The sequence below is a fragment of the Crinia signifera genome, chromosome 5, assembly GCF_055691185.1.
Source record: "Crinia signifera chromosome 5, ASM5569118v1, whole genome shotgun sequence".
In the NCBI taxonomy this organism is placed as follows: Eukaryota; Metazoa; Chordata; class Amphibia; order Anura; family Myobatrachidae; genus Crinia; species Crinia signifera.
Window position 1 is genome coordinate 169291720 of NC_139221.1, and position 27246 is coordinate 169318965.

The 27246-nt window shown below is 43.0% G+C and overlaps 1 protein-coding gene across 8 annotated transcripts in view; it reads right to left on the reverse strand.

Annotated features, from left to right (window-relative positions):
- The window catches only part of LOC146080714 (poly(rC)-binding protein 3-like), a 517154-nt gene that overhangs the window by 191379 nt on the left and 298529 nt on the right, over positions 1 to 27246 (reverse strand). For all 8 annotated transcript variants that reach the window (XM_083188286.1, XM_083188279.1, XM_083188283.1 and 5 more), the window contains 3 exons: positions 20562 to 20693; positions 6857 to 6880; positions 6715 to 6747 (listed from right to left, as the gene is read on the reverse strand). In XM_083188286.1, the coding sequence (XP_083044412.1) occupies positions 6715 to 6747; positions 6857 to 6880; positions 20562 to 20639 (135 nt within the window). In that variant the 5' untranslated portion in view covers positions 20640 to 20693. The remainder of the gene's footprint in view (positions 1 to 6714; positions 6748 to 6856; positions 6881 to 20561; positions 20694 to 27246) is intronic.

Below are 27246 nucleotides of genomic sequence, written 5' to 3' on the forward strand. Positions count from 1 at the left end.
TAGCTTGTAAAAGGTGGAGAGTGCTACTGTGCAAAGTCCATATTTCTACTTCAGCTAGGCTACATTCCCTTTACCAAGATGGGCACTAAGGCTACTACTGCGTATGTTCACTGTTTTAGAGAACCAAAGTGGCAGATGCAAGAAATCCACTTAGCTAACTGAGACCTGAGAGGTTACCTGTGATATTGTGGTTTTCTAACAATCCTTCAATGATACCCGGTACCTATATACAGTCAGTGGCCATTGAGCTGTATGACTCCCAATGTGTATAACAGTGACTACAGCTGATCCTCATGTAACATCAATAAACCAAGCATCTATTCACCGCAGGGCAGCTTCAGGCAGGAGGGGGGGACTCCCAACTGCCCCACCCAATGCGGGACACTGCCAGGTGTGGGTGGGACACAGGACCATCCCAAGAGAATGGGTTGGTCCGTGAAAATTGGGACAGTTGGGAGGTATGCTCTTACGCAGGAAGTAGCAGCCAGCTCAAACTCATGTAGCTCCTCCCCATCAGGTCCCATGTAGCTCTGCCCACCTGCTGAGCGTGGATGTTGGGTAATTGAGCTGGTGGCCAGGCATATAAGGGGGAGGGTTGGAGGAGGAATGCTGAGCTTACATATGACTGATCAGGGCAGGGGCCTCTTTGAGGTCCCCTCAGAATAGTGGGGCCTGGTATGGCTGTCCACTTTGATCCCCTTCCCCCTGTCACCGGGCATGCCTGTATGTGCCATATTTTCCAGATTCACCACACCATCTGCACCGCCAGTAGTTCTGCCCCTGAAATATATAGAGCCTTTTGTTGCAACGTGATCTGCAGGTAGACACATAGGGGGAAATTTACTAAAGGAAATTTGTACAAAATAGGTGTATTTGTATCCAGAAATACACTTATTTTTGACATTTACTATCCCGAAAATACGGCAATTCGTATTCTGGATGCAAATACACCTATTTTTTTTTTACTAATTTCCTTTAGTAAATTTCCCCCATAATGTGGGAAAATATTATAGTAAATATAGCACAAGCACAACCCTAGGTTAATAGAAGTGAGCTGTAATGTTTAAATGTAGAAAATGAAAAGGTACATAATGTAGATGAAAATTAGCACACATATGATAATATAAATAGATAAATAAAAATATATAGTAGATGTAATAGAGTAAAGATATATGAAAAACACTAAAGTGGGGGGCGGAAATAGATAGGAAATATAGGACTAGATAAGAGGATTATGCACAAAGTTAATATAGAAAGGATAAACCACATGCCTTGGAGATCATTAGAGCAACATGATAAACATAAAGAACTGGAAAATGATGTGAAAATGTGATGAGATCTGACAACAATATATGTTGATATGTATGTATACATATGTTTTAAAAAAAAATAAAGATGGAATAAAAAAAAAAATATATTAGTGAGATGATCGGTGGGGCGGGGAAATCGATACAGGACACATGCTGCTGGCAGACGGCTGTGAGTGTCTGCCCCCCAGCTTCAGTGCACAGAACCTCCCTGAGTCCCGGGACCATGCTGGCTGCTACCGGGTAGCGGAACGCTATTAGAAGATGCACCTGGACCAGAGGTTTGTGAACTCCGCAGTGGACCACACTGAAGTTCGCTGTCTGTGTGAATCAGTGGTGACAGGGTGAGATGGGACACATGCCGCTGAGCCTGGCCTGCGACTTCATCTACCTGGATGCTGTGAAGCTGCTGGTGCATCACGGACCTGGCCCTTCTCCTATGCGGCATAACAAGGATCCCAATTCCTGCTTCCAGCTGGCTGCAACTGCACAACCAATTTGTTAGTACAGCTGTCCCAGTAATGCTCTGTGGGCGGTGCCAGTGGCAATCAGTGGGGTGCCACGCATTGGAATAAGACATCAGATCTGCGGTAGGGGTCCCTTAAGATTGTGGGGCCCTAGGGCAACTGCCCATTAAGGCCCATGCGAAAAGACTGCCCTGGCAGAGGAGCTGTAGGACTATACATAAGAACTAAGGTCAGCATGATAGGGGGTGTAACCCGTCCCTCCTCAGGAAGGCATTACATAACCTTTCGGCAGAGAAATACAGAATCACATATCAAAAGGAGCTTCCTGTCGGGAAATATTGGGTGGTATTATGCAAGCAAGTATGAGGAGAGGGTGTAGTTCAAGAATTCACCACAGCAAAGAACTCAAATATCAAAGATCACATAGGGCTCAATGGACAAGAGTCTTTCTGTAACCCACAAAAAGGGCAGGGTCAGCCTCAACACAGGAGGATCAACAGTTCACTGCCTTTCTAAAATTATAGGGTCCAGGGTAGTAATAGTAATATGAGGGGTAGGGAGAGGAGGAGGGGGAAGGGGAGCACCAGGATTGCAGTGACTCCCTACCCACACTCACCCGCTCCCTGACAGAGTGCCTGCCAAGCACAACCACAGACCAGTTTCTGTCCCTCCAGGCAGTCTGCGGCATCCCCCAGTCGGCTGTCGAGCTCAGCTTCAGGGGCTGCGACTCCTCCGTCAGGAATGTTGGCCGCAACCCGTACCCTCCAATCTTGCTGGCCATGTCTCAGAGGTAACAGCAGGGGAGTGACCTGTGACCCACCAGCTACTCTCCGGCCACCAGGTATAGTGGTATCTCAGGCAGGAGCATCTCTCAAGAATGGAGAAGGGAGGCACTGGTCCGGCGGTTGGGTGATGGTTGTGAGGCCTTTAAGAGCACTTAACTGGGGGTGGTGGAGGTAGGCTAGTCAGGGCAATAAAGGCTTTCAGAAGAGGAGTCTGGCAGAGCATTGTCCTAGCTAGCTGGCCAAGCCACGCCCCTATATTGACTTTTTTGGGTGACTAAAGTAATAGATAAAGGAGCGGGCCCGAAGATATAGCTTATATAGACTTTAGTAAGACTTTTGACATTGTCCTACATTAAACACTGCTAAATAAACTCACAAGCTCTGGATACTAAGGGGTTAAATCATTTAATATGGGCGTTCTATTGAAGATGGGATGTTGCCCATAGCAACCAATCAGATTCTAAGTCTTATTTATTTGGCAGATTCTAAAATTGTTAGGAACAGGGAGATCTCGCCTACCCTAACTCCGTTGTTACCCCTTGGAGTTGGCGGATGCGTGCTAAGCTAACCTTCACCAATAATAGCCGCGTTCGTGGGAGCCCGTTAGTCAGGCTCCCACCCCGATGCCACCTGGTCTTACTAGTGACAACGCAGCCGCCAAGGCCGGAGGTAAACAAGGGGAAATCTACCTAACAAACCAAAGAGGCGAGAACCACCCTGCCCCACGGAGGGGGGTGTCAGTGGATAGCGGACTGGGCTGGGTCCCGCGGTGCTAATGCTGTGGGCAACAGGCAAGACAATGTACCGTGGCCAAACTGACTGGTATCACAATACACGAGGTGTACCCAGATGCTGAGCAAGAGTAACAATACACGGTAGGCTGACACAATCAGACCTGCTGACGGGTGTAACAATACACAGTATGCTGACACAATAAGAACTGCTGACGGGTGTAACAATACACAGTATGCTGATACAATAAGAACTGCTGACGGGTGTAACAATACACAATATGCTGACACAATAAGAACTGCTGACGGGTGTAACAATACACAATATGCTGACACAATAAGAACTGACAATAAGGGAGGCAAGGAGTGAGAATGTCCCAACTTATCTGAACACCAAGAGATCGGCAGGCAGACACAAGCAAGGATTCTGGAGGCAGCCAGGAACAGGGACTGGAAAAACAGGAACCACGAGTGAGCAGGAGCCTGGAACCGGAAACACTCAGGACGCCAAATCAAGAGCTATAGCCGGCGTCTGAGTGTTCCAGCAACCAGGTTTAAATAGCGCGCCAAGCGCTACCCTGACGCTGCGTGCGGCGTCATGCACACCCCTTCCTCCCTGCGGCCGCCAGGCGTCCCCCGTCGCCTTGGCAACCGCTGCGGCAGGGGAGGAAGGGGTTGTACGCCGGCAGCCTGACTGCCTGCCGGAAGCTCCCGGCTGATGACGCGACGGCGTCGCGGTAACCCGGCAACCGCCGGAAGAACTACAGAGGAGACTGCCGGGCGAGCGGTGGCGCTGCCCGTGCAGCTCCTAACAAAAATATAATAGATAGAATCTTATTGGTTGCTATGAGCAACATCCCATCTTCAATATAACTCACCTCTTAGTAAATTTACCCCTTAAGATGGTTGAATGGATAGAAAACCAGTGGAGTACTCCAGGGATCTGTTCTTTCTAATATCTTTATTGGTTACACTGTGACTAGTATTGATGCAAAAGTATGCCATTTTATTTTGCACATGACACTATCACAGAACTCCTGCACTATTTTATGAGACATTTAGAGCCCCTTAACAGCCGCCCACTGTTCTATTAGTGCTGAACATGCACACTGGTATTTAAGATGCCGCCTTAGATAGTACTGGCACATAACAGACAGGATATCACTGGAGTATCAAATTCATGACTAAGGTGAAATGGGTATATATCAGGGAACCAAAGTGGTGTGAACAGGTAGGGGAAACCAAATATGGACCATATAAAATATTAATATTTCCCGTTCCCGCTCCCTGTCATTCCCGCAATATTTTGTCAGGAGAAGAAGCATACCTCAGAGCTGGTGGTGATTTTTTGCGTTTATTGAGTATTTTATTATGATTATTGAGATGGGTGCATCTGTGACCGTGTTCACGCTGCCTCCGACGGAGGAGGAGGCTATCTGTTTCTTTCAAGGACATTATTTCTTTCCGGTAGCGCAAAATTACGCGAATGGCCACGTGATGCGACTTTCTGTCAAAGAATGCATGTGGCGCTGCCACGGCTGAAGGTGATCCTGAGAGCGGCCCACTGGTTTCCTGGGTGCTGCTTGTCCTTTGTCACCCTGGTGCGCTTTATATACTCATGGGCCCAGGACCTGACATCTATTGAGTTCTGTCAGCTGGACATTTCAAAAAAGACGGCTGTTTTATACAATCGATGGATGCGTGACGAATGTACGATGGACCTCATGGCGCAGCCGCAGCGCCATATTGGCGGTCCAGGCTACATCGTGGAGGTTGATGAGAGCATGTTCATCAGGAGGAAAAGTAATGTTGGCCGTATGTTCCCACAGCAGTGTTTTTTGGGGGGAATTTGCCGAGAAACAGGAGAGTGCTTCCTCACCATGGTGCCAAGACGAGATGCAAGCCCATTGATGGCGGCTATTGTGGAGAATGTCGAGCCAGGCGGAATGCGTCCTCCAACCGTTTCATACCCCCACTATCCACGTCCGCGTGGAGTTGATTTTATATAGAGTGGCGAGCGCAGAGAGCCACCGAGCCCAAAGCGTGGTGTGCGCAGCGAGCCCCGCAAGGGGCCGCGGATTACTTTACATGTATTCCACGTCCCCTCACCTTGCTGCGCTCGCCACACTATATAAAGTTAACTCCACGCCGACGTGGATAGTGGGGGTATGAAAAGGTTGAGGGCGCGGTCCGCCGCCCTCACGGTGGTCGCTGCGCTCGCCACGCTTCGGGGTGGTGTTGATACTGGGGGTGATGCTAAACAATGGCATAGTTGCTTACAATTCTAAGCACCCATCACATGTTATACTATGCACACATCACATCTCATCCCATCACATCTCATAGTAAGTACCCATCGCATCTTATCACATGGGTGCTTGTACAATGAAATATCGCATCGCATTTGGTGCACTGCGATTGCATGCGATATTTCATTGTAGAAGCACTCCTGTGCTCTTTATATGGACGTCACATCGCACGCATCGCACAGCACTATACACGCTGTGCAATGCGGTGCGATTTTATTACGGAGAATAGCCCAGTACGCTAAATGCGTACTGGGTGCCATGCTAGGAAACAAGTACCAGAAAATATAAAGTGTGCTGCTAATAGTATAGGCATATAAATAGAACCAAAACAGGAGGATAAATAATGTTCGGATGAGGCAACCCACAAGGAAACAGACAAAGCCCATCTAAATGTACAAAAGCGGTACACAGAGGCAATACTGATAATGAGCAAAACCCAGCAAGGAAGAGTAATATGCACAGAGACTTAGCATAAGATGACTCTCAGAACTTGATCAGCAATATTGGAAGCTAGAACCAAATAAAAGCAAATGCAGGAAATATAGGATCTGGACACATTGATAAACTGTATTATCTTTTGTGTGCTCTGTTGAAAGCTCTCTCAGCCAATCAGTGGCCATCCTATTTATTTGAAATCTGTGCCTACCGCCACCTCTCTCTCTGTCTGGCAGCGGCAGAGAGGAAGTGGCAGTGGGCAGAGATGCAGTTGCAGTGTGTGGAGGTGAGGTGGCGGGTATGCGGAGGTGCGGCAGCAGGGTGCGGAGGCGGGGGGAAAAGGGTACAGTGCAGTACATGGCCACATCATTATTCATGCCTATACATTAAGTGATGTGGCCATGATCCTGCACGTTGGGTCTTCATCTTTCCCCTGATGTGAAGATCAGCAGGCTTGATGAACGACGCACAGGCACCCACTTAGGTTCGCCATTAAGCCCACACACGGTGAGTTTTTAAACGATTGGTCATGCCAATCGGTCAGAAATGGCCATATCATTTAAAAAAATCTTACTGTGTGTGGGCATCTTTACACTGTTATGGTGCAGGATACATTTTTCTAGAATAAATGTAGATATCTGACAAAGTGAAAAAGATACACTGACTTTTCAGATTCTTACCTCCTCTCTCATCTTCTTAACTGTCTCACCTTTCTGTAATGGACATAAAAAAAATAAAAAAAAAAAAAATACAGTTTATGGCTGGGAAGGATTGATTTGTTTTGCACAGAACATCACAATCAACTAGCTATATTTTACTGACCTTCCCAATTATGCTTCCAACCTCCTGCAAATAAAGAGAAATATTAAACATAGTTAAATATTATTAATAATAATAATAATCTGACAAAAAGTGTATGCACTATAGTAATGAATATTTTTATAGCTTGCTAATTTTAAAAAAAAACTAGTAAACTTTAATCAACATAAATAAAACATAGTTGTGCCTTTTGGCATATAAAGATGTAGCTAGTCTTAAAGAGAAGAGAGAAAAAAGATTTGTCTTGGTGTGATGCACCAGTGGAAGAAAATTAGTCCTAAAATCTAACTTTTATTGTTTTAATAGTAAAACAAGCAAAATATAAAAAAAAAACACATATAAAAACATACAGATGGAGAAGCATACCTCCCAACTTCTGTGCTGATGATCGCCGCGCGAGCGTCCGGAAAGGGGGCGGGGTGTATGCAAATGAGGGCACGGCTTATGCTAATTAGCCGCAACCTCATTTTCATACGAGAATAGACGCTGTGCGCATGCACACAGCGTCTATTCTATTAGATTGGGGGGTCTTCCAACTGCCACCCCCCGCAGCGGGACAATGCCTGCCGCGGGTGGGACAGCGGGACAGGACCCGAAAATCGGGACTGTCCCGCTGTAATCGTGACAGTTGGGAGGTATGGGGAAGGTATTTATAAAAATGCACGTGCGAGCGTGCCACGTGTGCTGAAATTAATTTTGATTATGTTGTTCGACAAGTGTGAAGCCCTAAAGAATCGGATAAGCGAAAAATGCGCGATCGGCACTCTAGCCGTGCGAGCGTTAGCTTACCGCGTGCTGCCGCATATGTTATGTGATAATACTATATGTTTGACAACCCAGCCAGATTCAGCCCTTCTCAGGGCTAACTATTTGTACTCCATTTAGCGATAGAAAAGCATGTCAGTTTGTTGTATGAACAGTTCATTCGGATAACCCTTTGCCTGCTGTTCACTGAATGTGTATACCTCACTGTTAATATAACAGAGGCGAGTGTTAAATAACATCTTATCTCTGGGCTTTAGATATAGCAATCAGGAACGCTGACCAGGAGATATATCTGGTCTAGTGTGTTAAGACAATTTGTCACCTATTTATAAAGTACAAATCAGCGCTCCCTGATACTTTCTGAGCTCAGCCTTAACCGCAGGAAATATATATATTAACACCCTGAGAAATATATCAATAGTGCATATAACCATCATTACCACTGTATCATATATGTGTATTTCAGATGAAAGTTTGAAATAAAACTGATTATTACATTACCAAGTCCTTTGAGTGCCGCCGCATCAACTCTGTATCTACCAACTCCATTTCTGGCACTACTCAGAAAGCACCTGGGCAACTTCTCTAAAGAGGGACTGAGTGCCGGTGACAAACCACACTATATATATATGCCCCTTTGTCAAGGCTAACAATGTTGAAAATGGTGAAAACATTTTCACCATTTTCACCATTGTTAGCCTTGACAAAGGGGCATTGTAGCCCCAAAACGTTGGCCTTATTTATGCTTTAAATACACGCTGTATTTATTTGAACAAGACCCTGGAGTGCCATCTTTATTTTTTGTGGCTACCTATCTACTGTTGAGAGGCACCGGGGCGGCTGATTTCGAGGGGTGAGTGCCGGTCCGCCTTCCACTATATATATATATATATATATATATATATATATAAATATGCAATCGTAAATTGGCGCCCCTTGTGTCGATCTTCACAATTAGATCGATCAAGCCTTAAGTTAATTCACTCTAGCAAATAGAAGAAAGTCCATATAATTTCAAATGTTTATTAAAAATCTCTTAATCCACACAATGGTGGCAGTTATTCCAGATCTTTACAATTTTCTTTGATATATTTGTGGTGATTTCTGGATACATGTAGAATGTCTACCTATGTCTTGCAGATGTTTATATATTGAGCCTAATGCAGGTAAATATCAATACACAATTTTTAAATATACAGTACACATTTAACCCCAAAGGGTGCATGCACTGGTACAGCGGTACATGTTAAAACACAGAGATACATATAATTGGTACAGTAAAGTTATGCAGTTAATATGGTGCAAAAAGTGCTAAACACAAGGCTAAACTCCATGTTGACCTTTTTCAGCTGTCGTCCTTCAGTAGTCGACTAATTCATGTCAACCTTTTTACTATTGACCTAGTGACCGTATCCCCTATTAACATCATTACATGTACTGACCGATTATACACTCAGGGGGAAATTTACTAAGGATACGAATACAAAAAATTGTATTCGTATTCTTGCTACGAATGAACACAACTGCATATGTCATATGCAAAGTCGTGTTCCGGAGGGGAATTTACAAAGCAGTCAAATGCGACTGCTTTGTAACCCTCCGATGTCGTATTAATTCGTATTAGCTGGCCGTATATAAGGCCGCTAATACGAATTAGTGTAGGCAGTCTGCACAGATCAGTCAGATCCGTGCAGGCTGCAAGGTGTAAAAAAAAACTAATAAATAAATAAATGTAAAAAATAAACGGCGTGGGGTCCCAGAGCTGTAACCAGCACCAGGCTGAAAGAGGCGGGGCCGCTAATAAAAAAACAGGAAACCCGACAAATAGGGGTTCCCGGATTTTATTAAAACCAGCCCCAGGCTCCAGGCCCGGGGCTGGTTCCCAAAATCCGGGGGACAAAATAACTAGGGTTCCCCCGTATTTTAAGAACCAGCCCCAGGCCAAACCAGCAAGCAGGGTAATGCCACAGCCAGGGGGCACTTATTATATAAGGTCCCGCGGCCAAAGCATTCATCCCTATTGACCAGTCAGCCTGGCCAGGGGCCCTGGGGGAGTGGGGACCCCAACAATTAAGGGGTCCCCCCCTCCAGGACTTACCTGACCAGGCTGAAGCCTGGTGCTGTCCTCGATGCCCCTGGGCGGTGGGCATCGAGCTGATTTGAGTATAAAAAATAGAATAAAAACTATTGTTTTTTACTGTGGAACTATGAGTCCCAGCAAGCCACCCCCGCAAGCTGGGACATGGAGAACCACAAGTCCCAGCCTGCGGGCCATTAAAGGGCCCGCTGGCACTTGTAGTTCCACAGTAAAAAAAATTGTGAAATAAACACACACTGACACACAATAAAAATAAAACTTTAATACATCCAAAGCCCATACATACTGATACTTACCTATCTTGAGCCCGTAGGTAGGTCCCTGGGTCTTGGTCCAGTGCCTTGTCCGGATCCATGTCAGCATTCGGCTCCATGTTGATGTCCATGTCGGCGGCGTCTGCCGGCGTCCATCTGGGTCCGAAGAAATCCATGGGGTACCTGTGGAAGGAAATCCAACTCACCCAGGTCCTCCTGTGAAGATCTGTCCTCTTGATCCGACGTAGTCCTGGTCTTCTGTCATCTTCTGTGACCTGCCGGCGACTCCAGCAGCTCCCCACATCGGACTTTGAGAGGCGCAGAGATCTTTCATCTTCCGAGCCTCTCCACTGAATGATTCTATTGGCCGCTAGGTGGCCAATCAGGAGCCGACATGGATCCGGACCAGGACAAGGCACCGGACCAAGACCCAGGGACCTACCTACGGGCTCAAGATAGGTAAGTATCAGTATATATGGGCTTTAGATGTATTAAAGTTTTATTTTTATTGTGTGTCAGTGTGTGTTTATTTCACTATTTTTTTTACTGTGGAACTACATGTCCCAGCTTGCGGGGGAGGCTTGCTGGGACAATAGTTTTTTATTCTATTTTTTTACACTCAAATCAGCTCGATGCCCACCGCCCATGGGCATTGAGGACAGCACCAGGCTTCAGCCTGGTCAGGTAAGTCCTGGAGTGGGGGGACCCCTTTATTGGGGGGTCCCCACTCCCCCAGGGCCCCTGGCCAGGCTGACTGGTCAGTAGGGTGATGTTTTGGCCGTGGGACCTTATATAATAAGTGTACCCCGGCTGTGACATTACCCTGCTGGCTGGTTTGGCCTGGGGCTGGTTCTTAAAATACGGGGGACCCCTAGTCATTTTGTCCCCCGTATTTTGGGAACCAGCCCCGGACCTGGAGCCTGGGGCTGGTTGTAAAAAATCGGGGAACCCCTACTTGCCGGGTTTCCTGATTTTTTATTACCGACTCCGGCTCCTTCAGCCTGGTGCTAGTTTCAGCTGTGGGGGAGACCCCACGCTGATTTTTTTTCATTTATTTATTTAATTTTATATTTTTTAATCACTACAGCCTGCACGGATCTGACATATCCGTGCTGGCTGAAGCCAAATACGAGAGGAAAATAAAGTGTATTTTCCTGCCGTATATTCGTGGCCGTTTCACGCCAATTAGCAGCCGTATTTTCTTTTGAATGGTGATTCCGGTCGTATTCTAACGATGGTGAATGCATTCGTATTTGTAAATACAAATACGAATGTCCCATCATTATGAATATGAATATTTTTATTTTTGGCATAATACATGCCAAAAATACGAATACACCCCAAAAATTCATATTTTCCTATGAAAATATGATTTTTTTCTATGAATTCATATTAGTAAATTTCCCCCTCAGTGTGCGCCCCCCTGTCCCCTTTCCCCAATTGAAATGTATTTTGATCTGTACTAGCCTTAATTGAGCATCACAGGTGGTCGCCAGTCTCCACTGAGTCCGCTGAGCCAGAGACACCACCTGTGATGCTCAATTAAGGCTAGTGTGACGTCCTCACCGCGACTCTCTGACTCCAGTGCAGACAGAAGACTTAAGGTATTCCACCCTATGCGCCCCGGTCCCTCCCGCTCGCCTCATTGCAGCCACCGCATCCAACGGCTCTCTCTTCCTGAAGCAGTACAGCGGCAGGTGTAGGAGTGGCAGTCAACACCAGACGCTGACCGTTCGGGAGGGGACCTGACAGGTCACGGCATCCTCATATCCGTTTATTACATTATTGACATGGGACATATGTCTGCTGCACATATCCCTAATGGGAAAAGTAAAACTAGAGTCACTATTTACGGACTCTAGTCCTTTGCCATATTACTTATACGTTCAAAGGTGATCCACCTATAAGTGTTATTAGAATGTTATACCCTCAATAAAGTGATACAGCGATAACACATTATTTTGAAAAGTGACGCTCTTGATAAGGAAATATCACTATCGTAATAGGGTAACTCATACAGCGGGGCCACACTTTGGGGGTTATTCTGATTCACTCAGAAAGGCACAATCACTCTCTAATGGACTGCAGGTGAGGCTGATGTAACATGTGCAGAAAGAGTTAGATTTGGGTGTTTTATTGTTTCTGTGCAGGGTAATCCAGAATAGATCAGACTACATCCTTGAAGCCCATAGGCAATTGAAGGACAAAAACTTTTATGCAATATTGGAGAAAGACCCGACCAAAGATTTTGGTCAAAAACTCCTGGAACTTCAAAGCAATGCAGAACAAGATGGGGTCATTTCCAGGGAAGAGCTCAGTTTTCTCTATTGTGAACATCCCCTCACACCTATTTACTATCACCTTCCCAAAATAAACAAAACACTTACTGCACCCCCTGGGAGACCTATTATTTCTGGCAACCAATCACTGTCTTCTAATTTATCTTTTTTATGTCGATACTTACTTGCAGCCTCGCGTCTCCACCCTCTGATCACATGTCAAAGACACCATACATTTCTTACAATTAATAAAAGATATTGAGTGGAAATCCACCTATGCATTTTTGACACTTAATATCACTAGTCTATATTCTAACATCCCTCACCAGGCAGGCATTCAAACCATCTCTAAACAACTAATGAAGGATGGTGATCTGGGGGTGAGACATCAACAGTTTCTCACAGACTCAGTTTCTTATATTTTACGTCACAACTACTTTTTGTTTGAAAACACTTATTATCTCCAGGTGATGGGAACGGCCATGGGGACCAGGTTCGCGCCAAGTTATGCCAATCTGTACATGGGTGAAGTTGAAGATCAAATGATTTGGGGCAGTGACTTTGCGGTGAACCTGGTCCTCTATGGCCGTTACATTGATGATCTATTTATTATTTGGGAAGGCAATCACCTATCTGCACAATGTTTTGTTAATCACCTTAATCTTAACTCTTTTAACCTACACTTCACCCACTCCTTTCACGAAAACAGGACCTCTTTCCTGGATCTGACCCTTGAAGCAAAAGGGAACAAAATCGTTACCTCTAATTACACAAAAGAGGTTGGCTCCAATGCATACCTTCATTTTAACAGTGCCCATTATCTTCCATGGAAGAAAGGGATTCCAAAGGGGCAGCTTCTGTGCCTCTATCGGAATTGTACTGAGCTCAGTACTTTCGAAGTCCAAGTGAAGGAAATGATCGTTTCATTTGAACAAAGGGGTAACCCAAGTTCTCTATTAACTAAAGCATATGAAGAAGTGATAGCAATCCACAGAGACCAACTCCTAACATCAGCTCCAAAAAAAAATAAAAAAACCACAGGATGGGATACCCAAGCCATGTACATCTCTCAGTATAATGATCAATCGACTCAAATTAAAAAGATTATCTAAAAAAACTACAACATACTAAAATCCGACTATTTACTCAAAGATGTCCTTCCCTTGGACCCAGTGTTCGTATTTAAAAAGAACAGAACCCTTAAAAATCAATTGGCCCCCAGTATGTTAAACGAAATAAAAGTAGATCCGGCTCCCTCTAACCTCACATGGCTGGGCCCCAAACCAAGCGGTTTCATCCGCTGTTGAAGTAACAGATGCATTACATGTAACCACATTAAAGTTCGCCCATCCGACCCCCTCTTAGATGGGGAAGGCAACACTATACAGCCAAATGGTTTTATGAACTGTAACACTGAGTATCTATCTATTGAGTTGCCCCTGCAAACTCAGGTATGTAGGGAGAACCCCTAGACGAGTGAAAATCCGGTTTTTGGAGCATCAACGTAATGTTTCCAAACACTAAGTTAATCATAGCATCTCAAGACATTTCCATGAGGTACATGCTGGGAACCCGGAGGGTCTTACCCTCACGGGTCTGGAGCACATCACCAAAACATCTAGAGGCGGAGACCACTTCAGTAGACTTTGCAAGCAAGAGGTCTACTGGGTGTATAAACTCTGCATGATATATCCAGATGGGCTTAACGAGGCAATAGAGCTTAATGCCACCCTAGACTGATAGCCTCCTTTAAAGCCTACATATAGAACTCTTTTTTTGTATAAAGAAAATCAGAATATTTTTATATATTTTTTTTTTCTATTTCAGCATATATTTTCTGAAGAAAAAAATAGCGAAAATACTAATATGCGATATGGTAGTAACCCACTCCAATTTACCGTCTATAAAGGATAATAATGAACAATAACAAGAAATATCATTCACTTATGTTTTATTATACTATAGGATCCTTGTACAATAGAAAAGAGAAGTCCCATAAACTCTCTTAGAACTTTTCTTATACGTATACTTGTATTTTGTTTTTGCTTTTTTTTATATGCATATCTGTATCTTTTTGACTATTACCAACATCCCTACAGTCTTATTCACTCTGAAGCTGCCACTGTGTAAAATAATATCTCTCTCTATTACTAATAACAACATTGAACACAAACCAGATTAAATATATATTTGTACCTTTATACTCAATACCTATTATCACCTTCTAAAATGTATAATGTTTATAGGTGTAGTTTTTGACACTGCTTTTGCCCTTATTAAAGATGGTGTCCTCTATACTTCCGGGTATGTGTCCGGAGTAGATTGTGTTAAACCCTCGGGGAAGGAAAAGCTGCATATACTATACTGGTGAAATTGCGCCATTATAATGTGAGCAAAACTGATAATCCATGTGAATATGTTTATAGAATATCCCCCACAAGGTTTAAATACACCGTATACCGGTGGAACGCAATATGCGCTCCACAGAAAGGAAACACATCATCTTCCCAGCCGAAGTTACACGGCTAGACTCTCTCACTCAAGCCGAGCCGGGTATGATGTACACCATACGACGCTAACCCGGAAGTAATGTGCGTTCCATGAATAGGAAGCACATCTGATTCCGGAAAGAGTGTGCGTTCCACCATATGCGGAATTGCACATCCGGTTTATGAACTATAGTAATCTGATCTTTTAACATGTTTAGAGTACTCGTTTCTTTATTAATTATGGTTTTTATTGTATACTCTCTCCAGCTCATGCTCCTCATACATATTTTATGTTGTTTTTAGATATATTTGTTTTAATCACACTTAATTATGTGCCAATTAGCTTGACTACTGCTTTATTCAGTTGGGTATATAAACCCTGCAGCAGCAACACCATGCACACCTTGATAAAGCCAGAGACCTGGCAAAACGCGTTGGTGGACTAAGTGGAATACCCCATCCAGTTCTAACCCCCCACATTTATTAGTATTTGGATCTGGACCAGTCTCTCCCCCCATTCCTGCCACATTTCCACTGTGACTGTGAGCAAACGATTGGATGCCTTCCATCTGAGGCCCATATTTGCCCTAACCAGGACAGAGGTGTTACTCCAGGAGATTGCCACTCCACAAAAGTACCTGCCATCGTTACCACATCTGGGCACATTGGATACAAAATACCAGCTACTACTCGAGAGACATTCTAGGAACGGACCCATCCATTTGAAGTTTTTTATCTATACGGTACCGTATGAACTGGACTTTTAATATCCCTCCTATTTTTTCACATTACTCTTTTCTTAATATCCCTCCCCCCCCCCTCTGCTACTGAGGTAAAGGGGAGTTAATTGTTTTATGGTTCACATTAAATAAGCATTTTTTACATCATTGGCACATTATTGCTCTTATTCATTGTTATTTGACTGTTTTTAGCGCAGTGTATTTTTGTGTTCTTTCTATCTATACGGGGGCCAACTACCCCCTTTTTCACACTGCAGCTTGGCAGAGCAACCTATATTTATCGCACCCCCTACACCAGTGGATATTCATTTACCCACTACCTCTCCAGTAAATACTGGTTGCTTTATTTTTACACAATTTACATCACTGATTCGCACCACTCTTGTTTTTTTTTTTTTTATCTTGTTTTTTTATCTTAAAGATTTGAGAATGAGGGCCTAATTCAGACCTGATTGCAGGTTAAATTTGTTATCAAAATGGTCAAATCCATGTACAGTATGATCAAGCCCAAAGCAACATCCCATGTGAAATAGAACTCCCATCTTAGTAAATTCCCCCCTTTGTCTCCAGACCCAAACTTATTCAGTGTGATAGTTTTCATACAAAAAAACCCAGAGAGTTTATAAAAGAAAGAACTTTACACCAAATTTACCATAAATAATGTTCTCATTTTAGAGTTATAGGAGAACAAAAAGTGACTCTGGCCCAATCTGGGTCACTGTCACTTTAAGAAGCGCAGTCTTGTCGGGACCAGTGAATGGATAAATCAATCTGATACAGTTCAGTATATTTAATAAAAATTACTAATACATACTGTATATGAGAAGTGCACTTCACAATTGCAATATGAATATAAAAACCACAAACTAGACAAACAACATAAAACATATAGTGCTGGCTATTAGCATGAGGCTTATTGCAGGCTTGGAATTTGGTTATGGCAATATAACAGTTCCTTTTGTTAGGACAATTTGTAATCCAAAATAATTACCAGTCCTGTACAGTCAATGGTCTCCTGCAGCTGTAATGAAGCGAGTATGGTCCCCTCAAGCGAGTGCTTACTCTGTGGGTGATACGCTCCTTCCTTCCTTTACCAGTAATACAACTGGACACATCTCTTATTGCTGCCCAATGTTTAGAGAACTCAGGCTGGTGTTACCTTGCAGGAACTGGCGTGTTGTGGAGCTCAAAATCCATTCATTGGTCCCGACAAGACTGCGCTTCTTAACCCCTTCCCGACATTTGACGTACATTTACGTCATGGTCGGGAAGTACTTCCCGACACATGGCGTAAATGTACGTCATGAGTTCTAACTGTCACCGCGTCTATAGACGCGGTGACAGTTTGGAGATGTCTGCTGTCCCTGACAGCAGACATCCCCCCTCGCCGCCCAGGGGGGGCAGGGGTGCCCCCCCCCGGTCGGCGATCGCTGCGATTGGCTGTTCAAAAGTGAACAGCCAATTGCAGCGTTTTCTGTGTTACCGGCGGCTAAGCCGCTCGGTAACACAGAGATCGGTGGTGATCGGTGCTGTTAAGTACAGCACCGATCACCACCGAACGGCAGCCCACCCTCCCGGCAGCCTCCCTCCCACCCGGCAGCCTCCCTCCCACCCAGCCAGCAGCCGCAGCGCCAGTCCCCCTCCCACCCCCCGCCAGCCGCAGCACAGCAGGAGGAAGAATATGATTTTTAAGTGAATGGGATTAAATGAACTATATATATATATATATATATATATATATATGTGTGTATATATATATATATATACACATATATATATATATATACACACACACATATATATATATACAGTGATCGGTGCTGTTAAGTACAGCACCGATCACCACCGATCGCCAGCCCCCCCCCCTCCCACCCCCCCCCCTCCCACCCAGCAGCCCCCCCTCCCACCCACCCGGCTGCCGCAGCGCCAGCACCCCTCCCACCCCCCCACCAGCCGCAGCGCCAGCCCCCCTCCCAAAGCTGGTGAGCAAAATGGGGTCACATGTGGGGGGGTTCCACTGTATTGGTGCTTCGGGGGTCTTGCTAATGCGACATAGCACCCACCATTCATTCCACCACCAAATATCACTCCTTCCCTTCTGAGTCCTGCCATGCACCCAACTGGTATTTTTTGGTCACATGTGAGGCATTGCCATACTCGGGAGAAATTGGGGCACAGATTTTTGGGTGCTTTGTCTCCTTCATTCCTTGCGAAAATGAAAAATTTTGAGACAGAACTGCATTTTTGTGTAAAAAATTACATTTTTTTACACAAAAATGCAGTTCTGGCTCAAAATTTTTCATTTTCGCAAGGAATGAAGGAGACAAAGCACCCCAAAATCTGTGCCCCAATTTCTTCCGAGTATGGCAATGCCTCACATGTGACCAAAAAATACCAGTTGGGTGCATGGCAGGACTCAGAAGGGAAGGAGTGATATTTGGATTTTGCAGCACAGATTCTGGTTGAATGACCCCTGAAGCACCCATACAGTGGAACCCCCCCACAAGTGACCCCATTTTGCAAACTAAACCCTTCAGGGAATTCATCAGGGGGTATAGTGTACATTTCAAACCCCCAGGGTTTTTTTCATTTTCACAGCCCAGTTGTATCAAAATTGGTGAAACCCCTGGGGGTTTGAAATGTACACTATACCCCTAAATGAATTCCCTGAAGGGTGTAGTTTGCAAAATGGGGTCACTTGTGGGGGGGTTCCTAAATTTTAGCATCTTATGGTGCCTAGAAACCTACATGGTGCCTAAAAAATAATCTCATAAAAAGGAGGCTCCAAAATCAAGTAGGTGCTCCTTCTATTATGAAGCCTGTGGTTTGGTCAACGTGCACACTAGGGCCACATATAGGATATTTTTGAAAACAAAAGAATTGGGGGAATCAATTTTTAGTCACATTTCTCTAGTAAAATCTACTGTGTTCCTGTGTAAAATTGCAAATCTGCAAAAAAAATGAAATTTTGAAATTTCACCTACACTTTGTTTTAATTCCTGTGAAACACCTAAAGGGTTAACAAACTTCCAAAATGCTGTTTTGAATACTGTGAGGGGTGCAGTTTTTGAAATGGCATCATTTATGGGGGTGTCTCACATACAAGTCCCTCAAAGTCACATCAGAACTGAACTGGTCCCTAAAAAAATCAGTGTTTGAAATTTTCTTGAAAATTTGAAAATTTGCTATTCATATTGTAAGCCTCCTAGTGTCCAAAAAAATTAAAAGGAAGTTGAAATAATGATGGAAACATAAAGTAGACATATGGTCTATGTTAGTTATTAACTATTTTGAGTGGTATGATTATTTGTCTCACAAGCAGAAAATTTAACATTTTGCAAATTGCTAAATTTTCCATTTTTCTACGACATTTTGGTATTTTTCACAAAAAAACACAGACTGTATCGACCCAAATTTACCACTAATTTGAAGTACAATGTGTCACGAGAAAACAATCTCAAAATCACTGGGATAAGTAAAAGCAAAAAAAAGTTATACCCACTTAAGTGATACATGTCAGATTTGAAAAAAATGGCTCTGTCAGGAACGCAAAAACTGGCTGTGTCAGGAAGGGGTTAAAGTGACAGTGACCCAGATTGGGCCAGAGTCACTTTTTGTTCTCCTATAGTTTTGTATAAAAGGCCACACATCCTCTTTTTTAGAAGAAGCGACATCCGATTTCCTGACCAATGACGACCCTCACTGCCCCCCTCTACCTGGACACTATAAGAGTTCAAGTACATCCTAAACTATCTCTCTCTGTTTCTCTTCTACTCCCCTGGACTGTATTTGGACAGAATATAGTGAGCTCAGACTGGGTTTTGTACTAAGTACAGCTCAAAAATACTGCTTCATAGGTATCGGTATAGCGTGTTTTATACACTGACAGATGACCCCCAAGTCCTTCTCTACAGCAGAATTCCCTATAATAACTCTAGTAAGCCTATAAGTAGCTTGTTCATTTTTGTTCCCATAATTAATTACTTTACATTTTTCAATGTTAAACTGCATTTTCCACCTTTCCGCCCACCTTTCCAATTTATTTAAGACACTTTGTAGTGTTTCCACATCCTCTCCTGAGTTACTTTCCTTACTCAATTTCGTGTCATCAGCAAATATTGCAATTTTACTCACTATGTCACTTTCAATATCATTAATAAATATATAAAACAAGGTTGGTCCCAATAGTGAACCTTGCGGGACTCCACTTTGGACCTTACCCCAGCTGGAATGTATGCCATTTACAACCACCCTCTGTCCCCGATCGTGCAACCAGTTTTTAATACAATTACAAATTTTATCCCATACCCCTAAATTACCTAGTTTCATTAATAACCTTTTATGAGGCACTGTGTCAAAAGCTTTAGCGAAAGTATTACATCAACAGATTTCACGAAGTCCAGCACCCTACTGACTTCCTCATAGAAGCTAATTAAATTAGTCTGTCATGATCTATTTTTGACGAACCCATGCTGATCCTTAATTATCACTTTCTCCTGTTCTGAGAATTTTTGGATACTATGTCTTATTATTCCTTCTAATATTTTCCGCACAATGGATGTAAGGCTGACCACTCTATAATTTTCAGGGCTACCTTTCTTCCATATTTGTACTACGTTAGCTATGCCCCAGTCCCTTGGTACCATTTCCGAGTTTATTGTTTCCCGAATATCAGATATAATGATAGTGCTATGACAGAACTAAATTATTTTAGTATCCTAGGGTGTATTTCGGCCGGGCCAGGAGATTTGTTACTATTTAGGTTCTGTAATCTATTTTTGACTATTTCCTCACTCAAACATACAGTTTGGGAGCAATCAAGAGCCGAGCATTTAATCTGTGGGAGTTCTTCTGAAGATTCTTCCCTTGTAAATAGTGAAGCAAAAAAATCAGTCAATTTTAAAAATTTGTAGTGATTTTTAAAGTGAATTAGATTAATGTATATTATTTTCATAAATATGTTAAATCAATATCTATATATATACAAGTTGACATAAAAAATGACATGCACAAATACAAATAAAATGCAAATAAATCAAATATAAATAGGAGTTTGGCTAAAAAGCCATCCACTAGACCTTACCTTCCCATGCATTAATAACCGTATCGTTAATGTAACATTAAGTCCACCCTCTGGTGTATTTACATCAATGGAGTTCATTTTGGACACTTTTCTTTAACACCTGGCAATGTACTGATCTCTTCTTTGTGTAATCTGCAGGGACAAAATATCACACATTCAATAAAACAGTAGGACAAGATAAACAAGTCATTTAACGACCTTTCTCAATTGTTCTGAGCATAAAAGGACAGACACACGGTAAGTAAAGGCATCTACCTCTTCACTATCACCTGGCACACTAAAAAAAAAATTAGTGGGGCATATTTATTAAGCTTGATGAAGTGATAAAACGGACGGTCATAATGAAGCAGTAGCCCCTAACTGTCATTTCTCCAACCCCAGACTGTAACTTGATACTTTGGAGCTGATTGGATGGTGTCTTATCACCGGACACTTTATCACTTCACCAGGCTTCATAAATCTGCCCCAGTGTATCAATTTAACCCTACATGTTGTTTAATTAGATTCCTTAGAACTGTTTTTTTATTTCAGTTTTTTCTCTAAACTCAGTGGATAAACATTACAATGTCAACAAATGATCCATGTTTAATCCTTCAAACACCCCATATCACCTACCCAAACAATTCTTGGCAAGCCTTAAGCCTTGGCAAGAGCTAACATTATGTGATCCATACTGCCATCGATATCAGCGTCTGCGGGGACCCATCGGGGCATACACACTGATGGCAAAGGAGGTGCTGTGCTGCATCCATGTGCAAAAACGACAGGGCGCATCAATGGAGACATAGACAATGGGCGACATATAATAAACAATATCATTCAGAAGTGCAAATGTGAGTGAGATAACTCATTATGTTGCCTAGAGTGTATGGGACTTAATATTTCAGAATTCCCACACTATCAGATTTCTGCTTTCGTTCTTACAAAATAAAAAGTCATTTTACCACAGGTTATTCCAGGATATTCCAAATCACACACCACAGATAGAGAAGAATTTAAGCTTTACTGAAAAAACGAAGGCTACTTACAGTATAAGGAATATGGAAGGAAATAGTTACAGTACTGTACTGTATATTTATTATTTTAAATTTTTTTTTAACAAGTTTGATTGTAACATTGCACAAACTATGTTTGCAGGCCTATGGTTTGTTGCTATATTCAATGGCAAATTTATTTATATAAATGGGTTGGGTTTTATAATTGAAAACAACAGTTCGAAAACTAAACTGAGTAATACTAATAACATTCAAGTGTAGAATGATAGTAAATCTGCTTTGGCCGCATAGGGCCGTGTTCTATCAATGGTGCAAACAGATGAATTCGGCTGATTGTGAATCGGATCAGCGGGACCCGACCATATTACATATCAAATGGGTACGAATTAATGCATTCATACCCATACCCAGGGGAGCTGCGGTCCAAGAATTGATCAGTGCCACCAACTTGATTGAACATTGGTTACAGGTGTCAGCACGCCTATATTAACTGTTTGTAAATTATCCTTATGTCCCAATGACTAATCGGATGTAATTAAGGACCATCATTTTTTGCTGGTAGTGCTGATCATAGGACTTGTAGTATTATAGTGGTTTGCCCATGGGAGACAACCTGATCCTTTGTCCTTGCAGCCCTGTTGTAATAAGTGTTTCCTAGACATTCTCATCGCTTTATCCTTAGTTTTTAGTAATGGGGGAGATGATATCCCCACGTCTTGAATTTTTCCAGCATTCTATCAATCTCAACTTGTGCCACCTCATCGTCGCTAAAAATCCTCCTAGCCCTAATAAACTGGGAATAGGGCAACCCAAATTTCAAACTTTTAGGATGGAAACTTGATGCATGTAACAGGGAATTACGTTCTGTAGCTTTAATGAACACACTTGTAGAGATTAGCCCATCGTGTACCTTGATCTGAACATCTAAAAAGTGCATGGTCTCAGTATCCACATCAATTTTACAGGAGTGTTTGCATGAAGTGACTATTAAAATGCTCTGTAGCACAGGAGCTACTTTGCTACTACTGTATATTACTGTACTGTTCAGTAAGCTACTGTAGATAGACACTTTTACTACCTAAATACAATTGCATGGACGTGCGTCTCATGACACTATTTTATAACTTGCTATGGGTACAAGTGAGCGAATACTGAGAGTGTAATTAGTACTTTGCCAAGAATATGGCGTGCGTGCTATAATGTACAGCACAGTACTGTGCAGTATACTGTAGCACCTTCCCCTAGCCACACTGACTGAATGTTGTATTGGCCCTTCCTTTGCATTCACGCCAACCTTCATCTTTGTGCAAAGAGCCGTTTACTGTAGCACAAATAGAGAATGGGACGCTCAGTGTATCTCAGACACTAATGTGTCTCATTTCTTTGGTGAAAGGTTCTAGGCTGCATCTGAATGGGAGCACTGGCCGCTATCACCAAGTGTTGTAGGCTAGTGGATAAGCGCACTGCTCTGCATGGTGTAGGCCTGAGTTTGATTCATAAAGGGATTTATTTTATTTTAATTTATCAACTCTTACCATATAGATAATTGGCTGGCATAGAAATAGAGATATTGTTTAATACCATCATTAATGTAATGTGATTCTAACCATAGTGTATATTATGAACAAATATAAAACTAGGAATAGCTCAATAATTGGAATATACAAGTTAAATATTTGGAGAATGTAGTAACCCGTGTAGCTTGTGTTTTACTGAAATAATATGGGCCATTTACTATCACTCTGAATTATCCCTTTGTAACAAATCCAATCTAATTGAATTAATTTACACACCTCTATGTTTCATGTTGTCCAACAGGAGACAATGGGGGAAATTTACTAAGCCTAATTCATATAAAATAAGCATATTCGTATCCCCAAAATATGTCCATTCGTGCTTGTATTTATGGCACATTGGTATTTGTATTTACAAATACTAATGTATACGCCATCGACAGAATATGAATAGGAATCACCATTCAAAAGAATGGTGATTCCTCATTTACTAACCAGCCGTACTGAAATACGGCCAGTAATTATCGTCAATTAGCGGGATACGAGAGGCCTGGTTTTAAAAAATAAGAAAACCGGCCAAATAGGGGTTCCCTGTATTTTTTAAATCCAGCCCCAGGGCCAAAATACAAAATTAAAAGGGGTCTCCGGTATTTTAAGAACCAGCCCCAGGCCCAACCAGCCAGCATTCTGTTGGCCCCTTCTCAAAGCACAACCTATGTCACCTTCCAGGTTACAAAAACAAATGATCCCTGTCAAATAGTAGCAGCCAATGTATGAAAAGAAAGCCAAAGGCTCCAAGCGGAGCACTTACTGTACCCAGAACACTAGTGAACCGAGGAGATGAAGCATCGGTTAGACCAGAAAAAAGCACGACTGGAACCAGGACCACCAGAACCAGCAGGGAGGGAGGTGACTGACCCAAAATGGACACTATCACAGGCAGGACAGTGCTGGCCTGAAACCCTTCAAAGGGCTCAGGTGTTCGATCACCTGAGCAGGCTGCAGCCCAACCCCTTGGTTCTGATAGCAGCACCAATGGCAGCTAGGCCTGGCTAACTTTGCCGGGTAACCCAGCAATCGCTGGGCAGAAACTGTCATAGCAACCCGGAAACCTGCAGACTGCCGGGCGACAGTGTCTCTCTGCATCCCTTTGTTGCCGAGTAACCTGCCCCAGGGGACATGGAGGCAAGCGGGGGAAACCGACGACTGTCTCCGTCCATCCTGCAGGACCCGCCGGTAACAGCTGGTTTGTACAGGGAGAGATGAATTGATTATTTTTGTGTGCATGTCCTGTTTATACAACATAAGGGTAGCAGCACCAATGGCAGCTAGGCCTGGCTAACTTTGCCGGGTAACCCAGCAATCGCTGGGCAGAAACTGTCATAGCAACCCGGAAACCTGCAGACTGCCGGGCGACAGTGTCTCTCTGCATCCCTTTGTTGCCGAGTAACCTGCCCCAGGGGACATGGAGGCAAGCGGGGGAAACCGACGACTGTCTCCGTCCATCCTGCAGGACCCGCCGGTAACAGCTGGTTTGTACAGGGAGAGATGAATTGATTATTTTTGTGTGCATGTCCTGTTTATACAACATAAGGGTGGGTGGGACAAATCCATCTTGCACCTCTTTTTTTCTCTATGCATTGTTTTCTCTTTGCTCTATGGGGCCTAGTTTTTTAAACTGCCATCCTGTCTGTGTTTGTGCTGCACACTTGTGTCACTTAGCATAGTCATCCAGCTACCTCAGTGCAACCTTTTGGCCTAATAATAATATTGTGAAGTGTTCAGAATAGACTGGAAATTAATGATATTGAGGTTAATAATAGCGTAGAAGCAAACAAATTCTGCAATTTCAGCGGTTTTTATGTTTTTTTCCCAAAACAAATCTAAATCCAAAACACAAAAGGGTGGTGTTTCAAAACAGATCCAGATCCAAAACACGGCCGGAGATCCAGACCCAAAACACGAAAAGTGGCCAGTGCATATGCCTAGTTTTGTCCATTAGAGACATGAGGGAATCGCAAATGAACCAGAATCAGGCCCTTAGCGTGCAGCACTTATTAGTTAAAGACAGTGACCTTGCCGTGGAACCTAAAGCACAGGAATGCATGGTATTATCTGGTATTATCTGGCGCACAGCACCACCATGTGGACATTTCATATATTGTTGCCATTAACTGTGATTTATGCAAATAACTGATAATATTTTCTATGTGTAACTTAAATATGTAATTTGTGGTTGCTATTATTGAGCTCTCTGTCATACAGGTATATTGTGCTAATATCCATTATATGTGTTTATTCTTAACCATGATTAGTTTGCAGCGGTGACTTGCACAATAAACTATTGTCACCATCACTTTGTGTGGTATTCTATCTGTGGGGTCTATCTTGGGGGTCCATTCCTCACAGGCTCCTGAATGGGAGAAGTTGTGAAAGGTGCTGAAACAGCCGTCATCTGAAAAAACGCAGGTACGACACTACACCATTACAGGTGTCCCATTACACATGAACTCTAATGTGGCAATGATTGGTTTATGCTAAAACATAGATTTTATTCGGTACTTGTGTATTTGCATCGCGCCCACTAAGCTATTTGCTTAGTGGCCTATTCTGCGTAGTGAAATCGCATTGCATGCAATTTTGCGTGCTATGCGATGCGATTTTCCTTAGTTAGTTTTTAGTGCACCCCTGCCCGTGGATCGCATTGCATGCCATTTGCGGTGCGATGCGATTTTTTTATTGTATAAGCACCCATGCGATGAGATGTGATGGTACAGTATGTCATTTTAAACCCCCACTATCCACGTCACCCCGAAGCGTGGGGAGCGCAGCGAGACCCGTGTCCTTCCGACCTTTTCATACCCCGACTATCCACATCGGCGTGGAGTTATAAACTTCTAAAGTGTGACGAGAGCAGCGAGCCTCCAAGCCTGAAGCGTGGCGAGGGGACGCGGATTACTTTACATGCTTTGGGCTCAGTGGCTTTCTGCGCTCGCCACACTTTATAAAATTGACTCCCCGCCGATGTGGATAGTGGGGGTATGAAAAGGTTGGGAGGGCGCGTAACCGCGCCCCCTCATGGTGCTCGCTACGCTCGCCACGCTTCGGGGTGATGTGGACAGTGTTAATGTGGTCAAAGTAATATGATGTGACAGAAGATCTCTGTGCTGTGTTGATACAGCTCACAAATAGTTGCTCAACATTGTATCATTTGGGCAGTACGGATGGTGTAATGGTTAGCATTACTGCCTCACAGCACTGAGGTCATGGGATCGATTCCCACCATGGCCCTAACTGTGCAGAGTTTGTATATTCTCCCCGTGGGTTTCCTCTGGGTACTCCAGTTTCCTCCCACAATCCAAAAATATACTGGTAGGTTAATTGGCTCTTAACAAAATTAAGACTAGAATGAATGTGTGTGCATGTACATGTGGTAGGAAATATAGATTGTAAGCTCCACTGGGGCAGGGACTGATGTGAATGTTTAAATATTCTCTGTAAAGTGCTGCGGAATATGTTTGCGGTATATAAGAAACTGTTAAGAAATAAATAAACAATTTGTTAGGCTACTCTGAAAGCACAAGATTACAGATACAAATGTCCAACAGGCTGATACAATGTAACAGAAAATTTATTGTCTGGAACCTTGGCTTTCAGAGCAGCCTAATAACTCACATATGTTTACACTTCATTTGTGGAAGTAAAGAGACTGAGTAACCATTTTGAGGAGGAGGATACATCAAGGACGGACATCAGAGTCTGATACTATGTCCTATGTGTTATATGATCTGTAGCACATTTAATCTGACTCTTCCCTCCACAGGAACTGTTATTTAAAAAAAAATTCTTCTGAAAATTACTATTCCAGACCTATTTATCCAATACAGGCACAAGATTTTGTTGATTACTACCACTAGATGTAAGCCATACATGATCTCCCTTCCTATGCAATATTATCACTTTAAATGTAAACTTGAAGGCTTAACAATAATTGGTGAAGGGCTGTGGTTACATAACATGCAAGAAATGTTCTGTTACATTCTCTAATATACTCTACTAAACTGCACCATCACGTCAAATGCATTATTTTCATCATATATGACATGTTATATCATTGGCTAATACATATGATACTACATATGATAATACAAAGTCCATGACATGTATACTTATTTG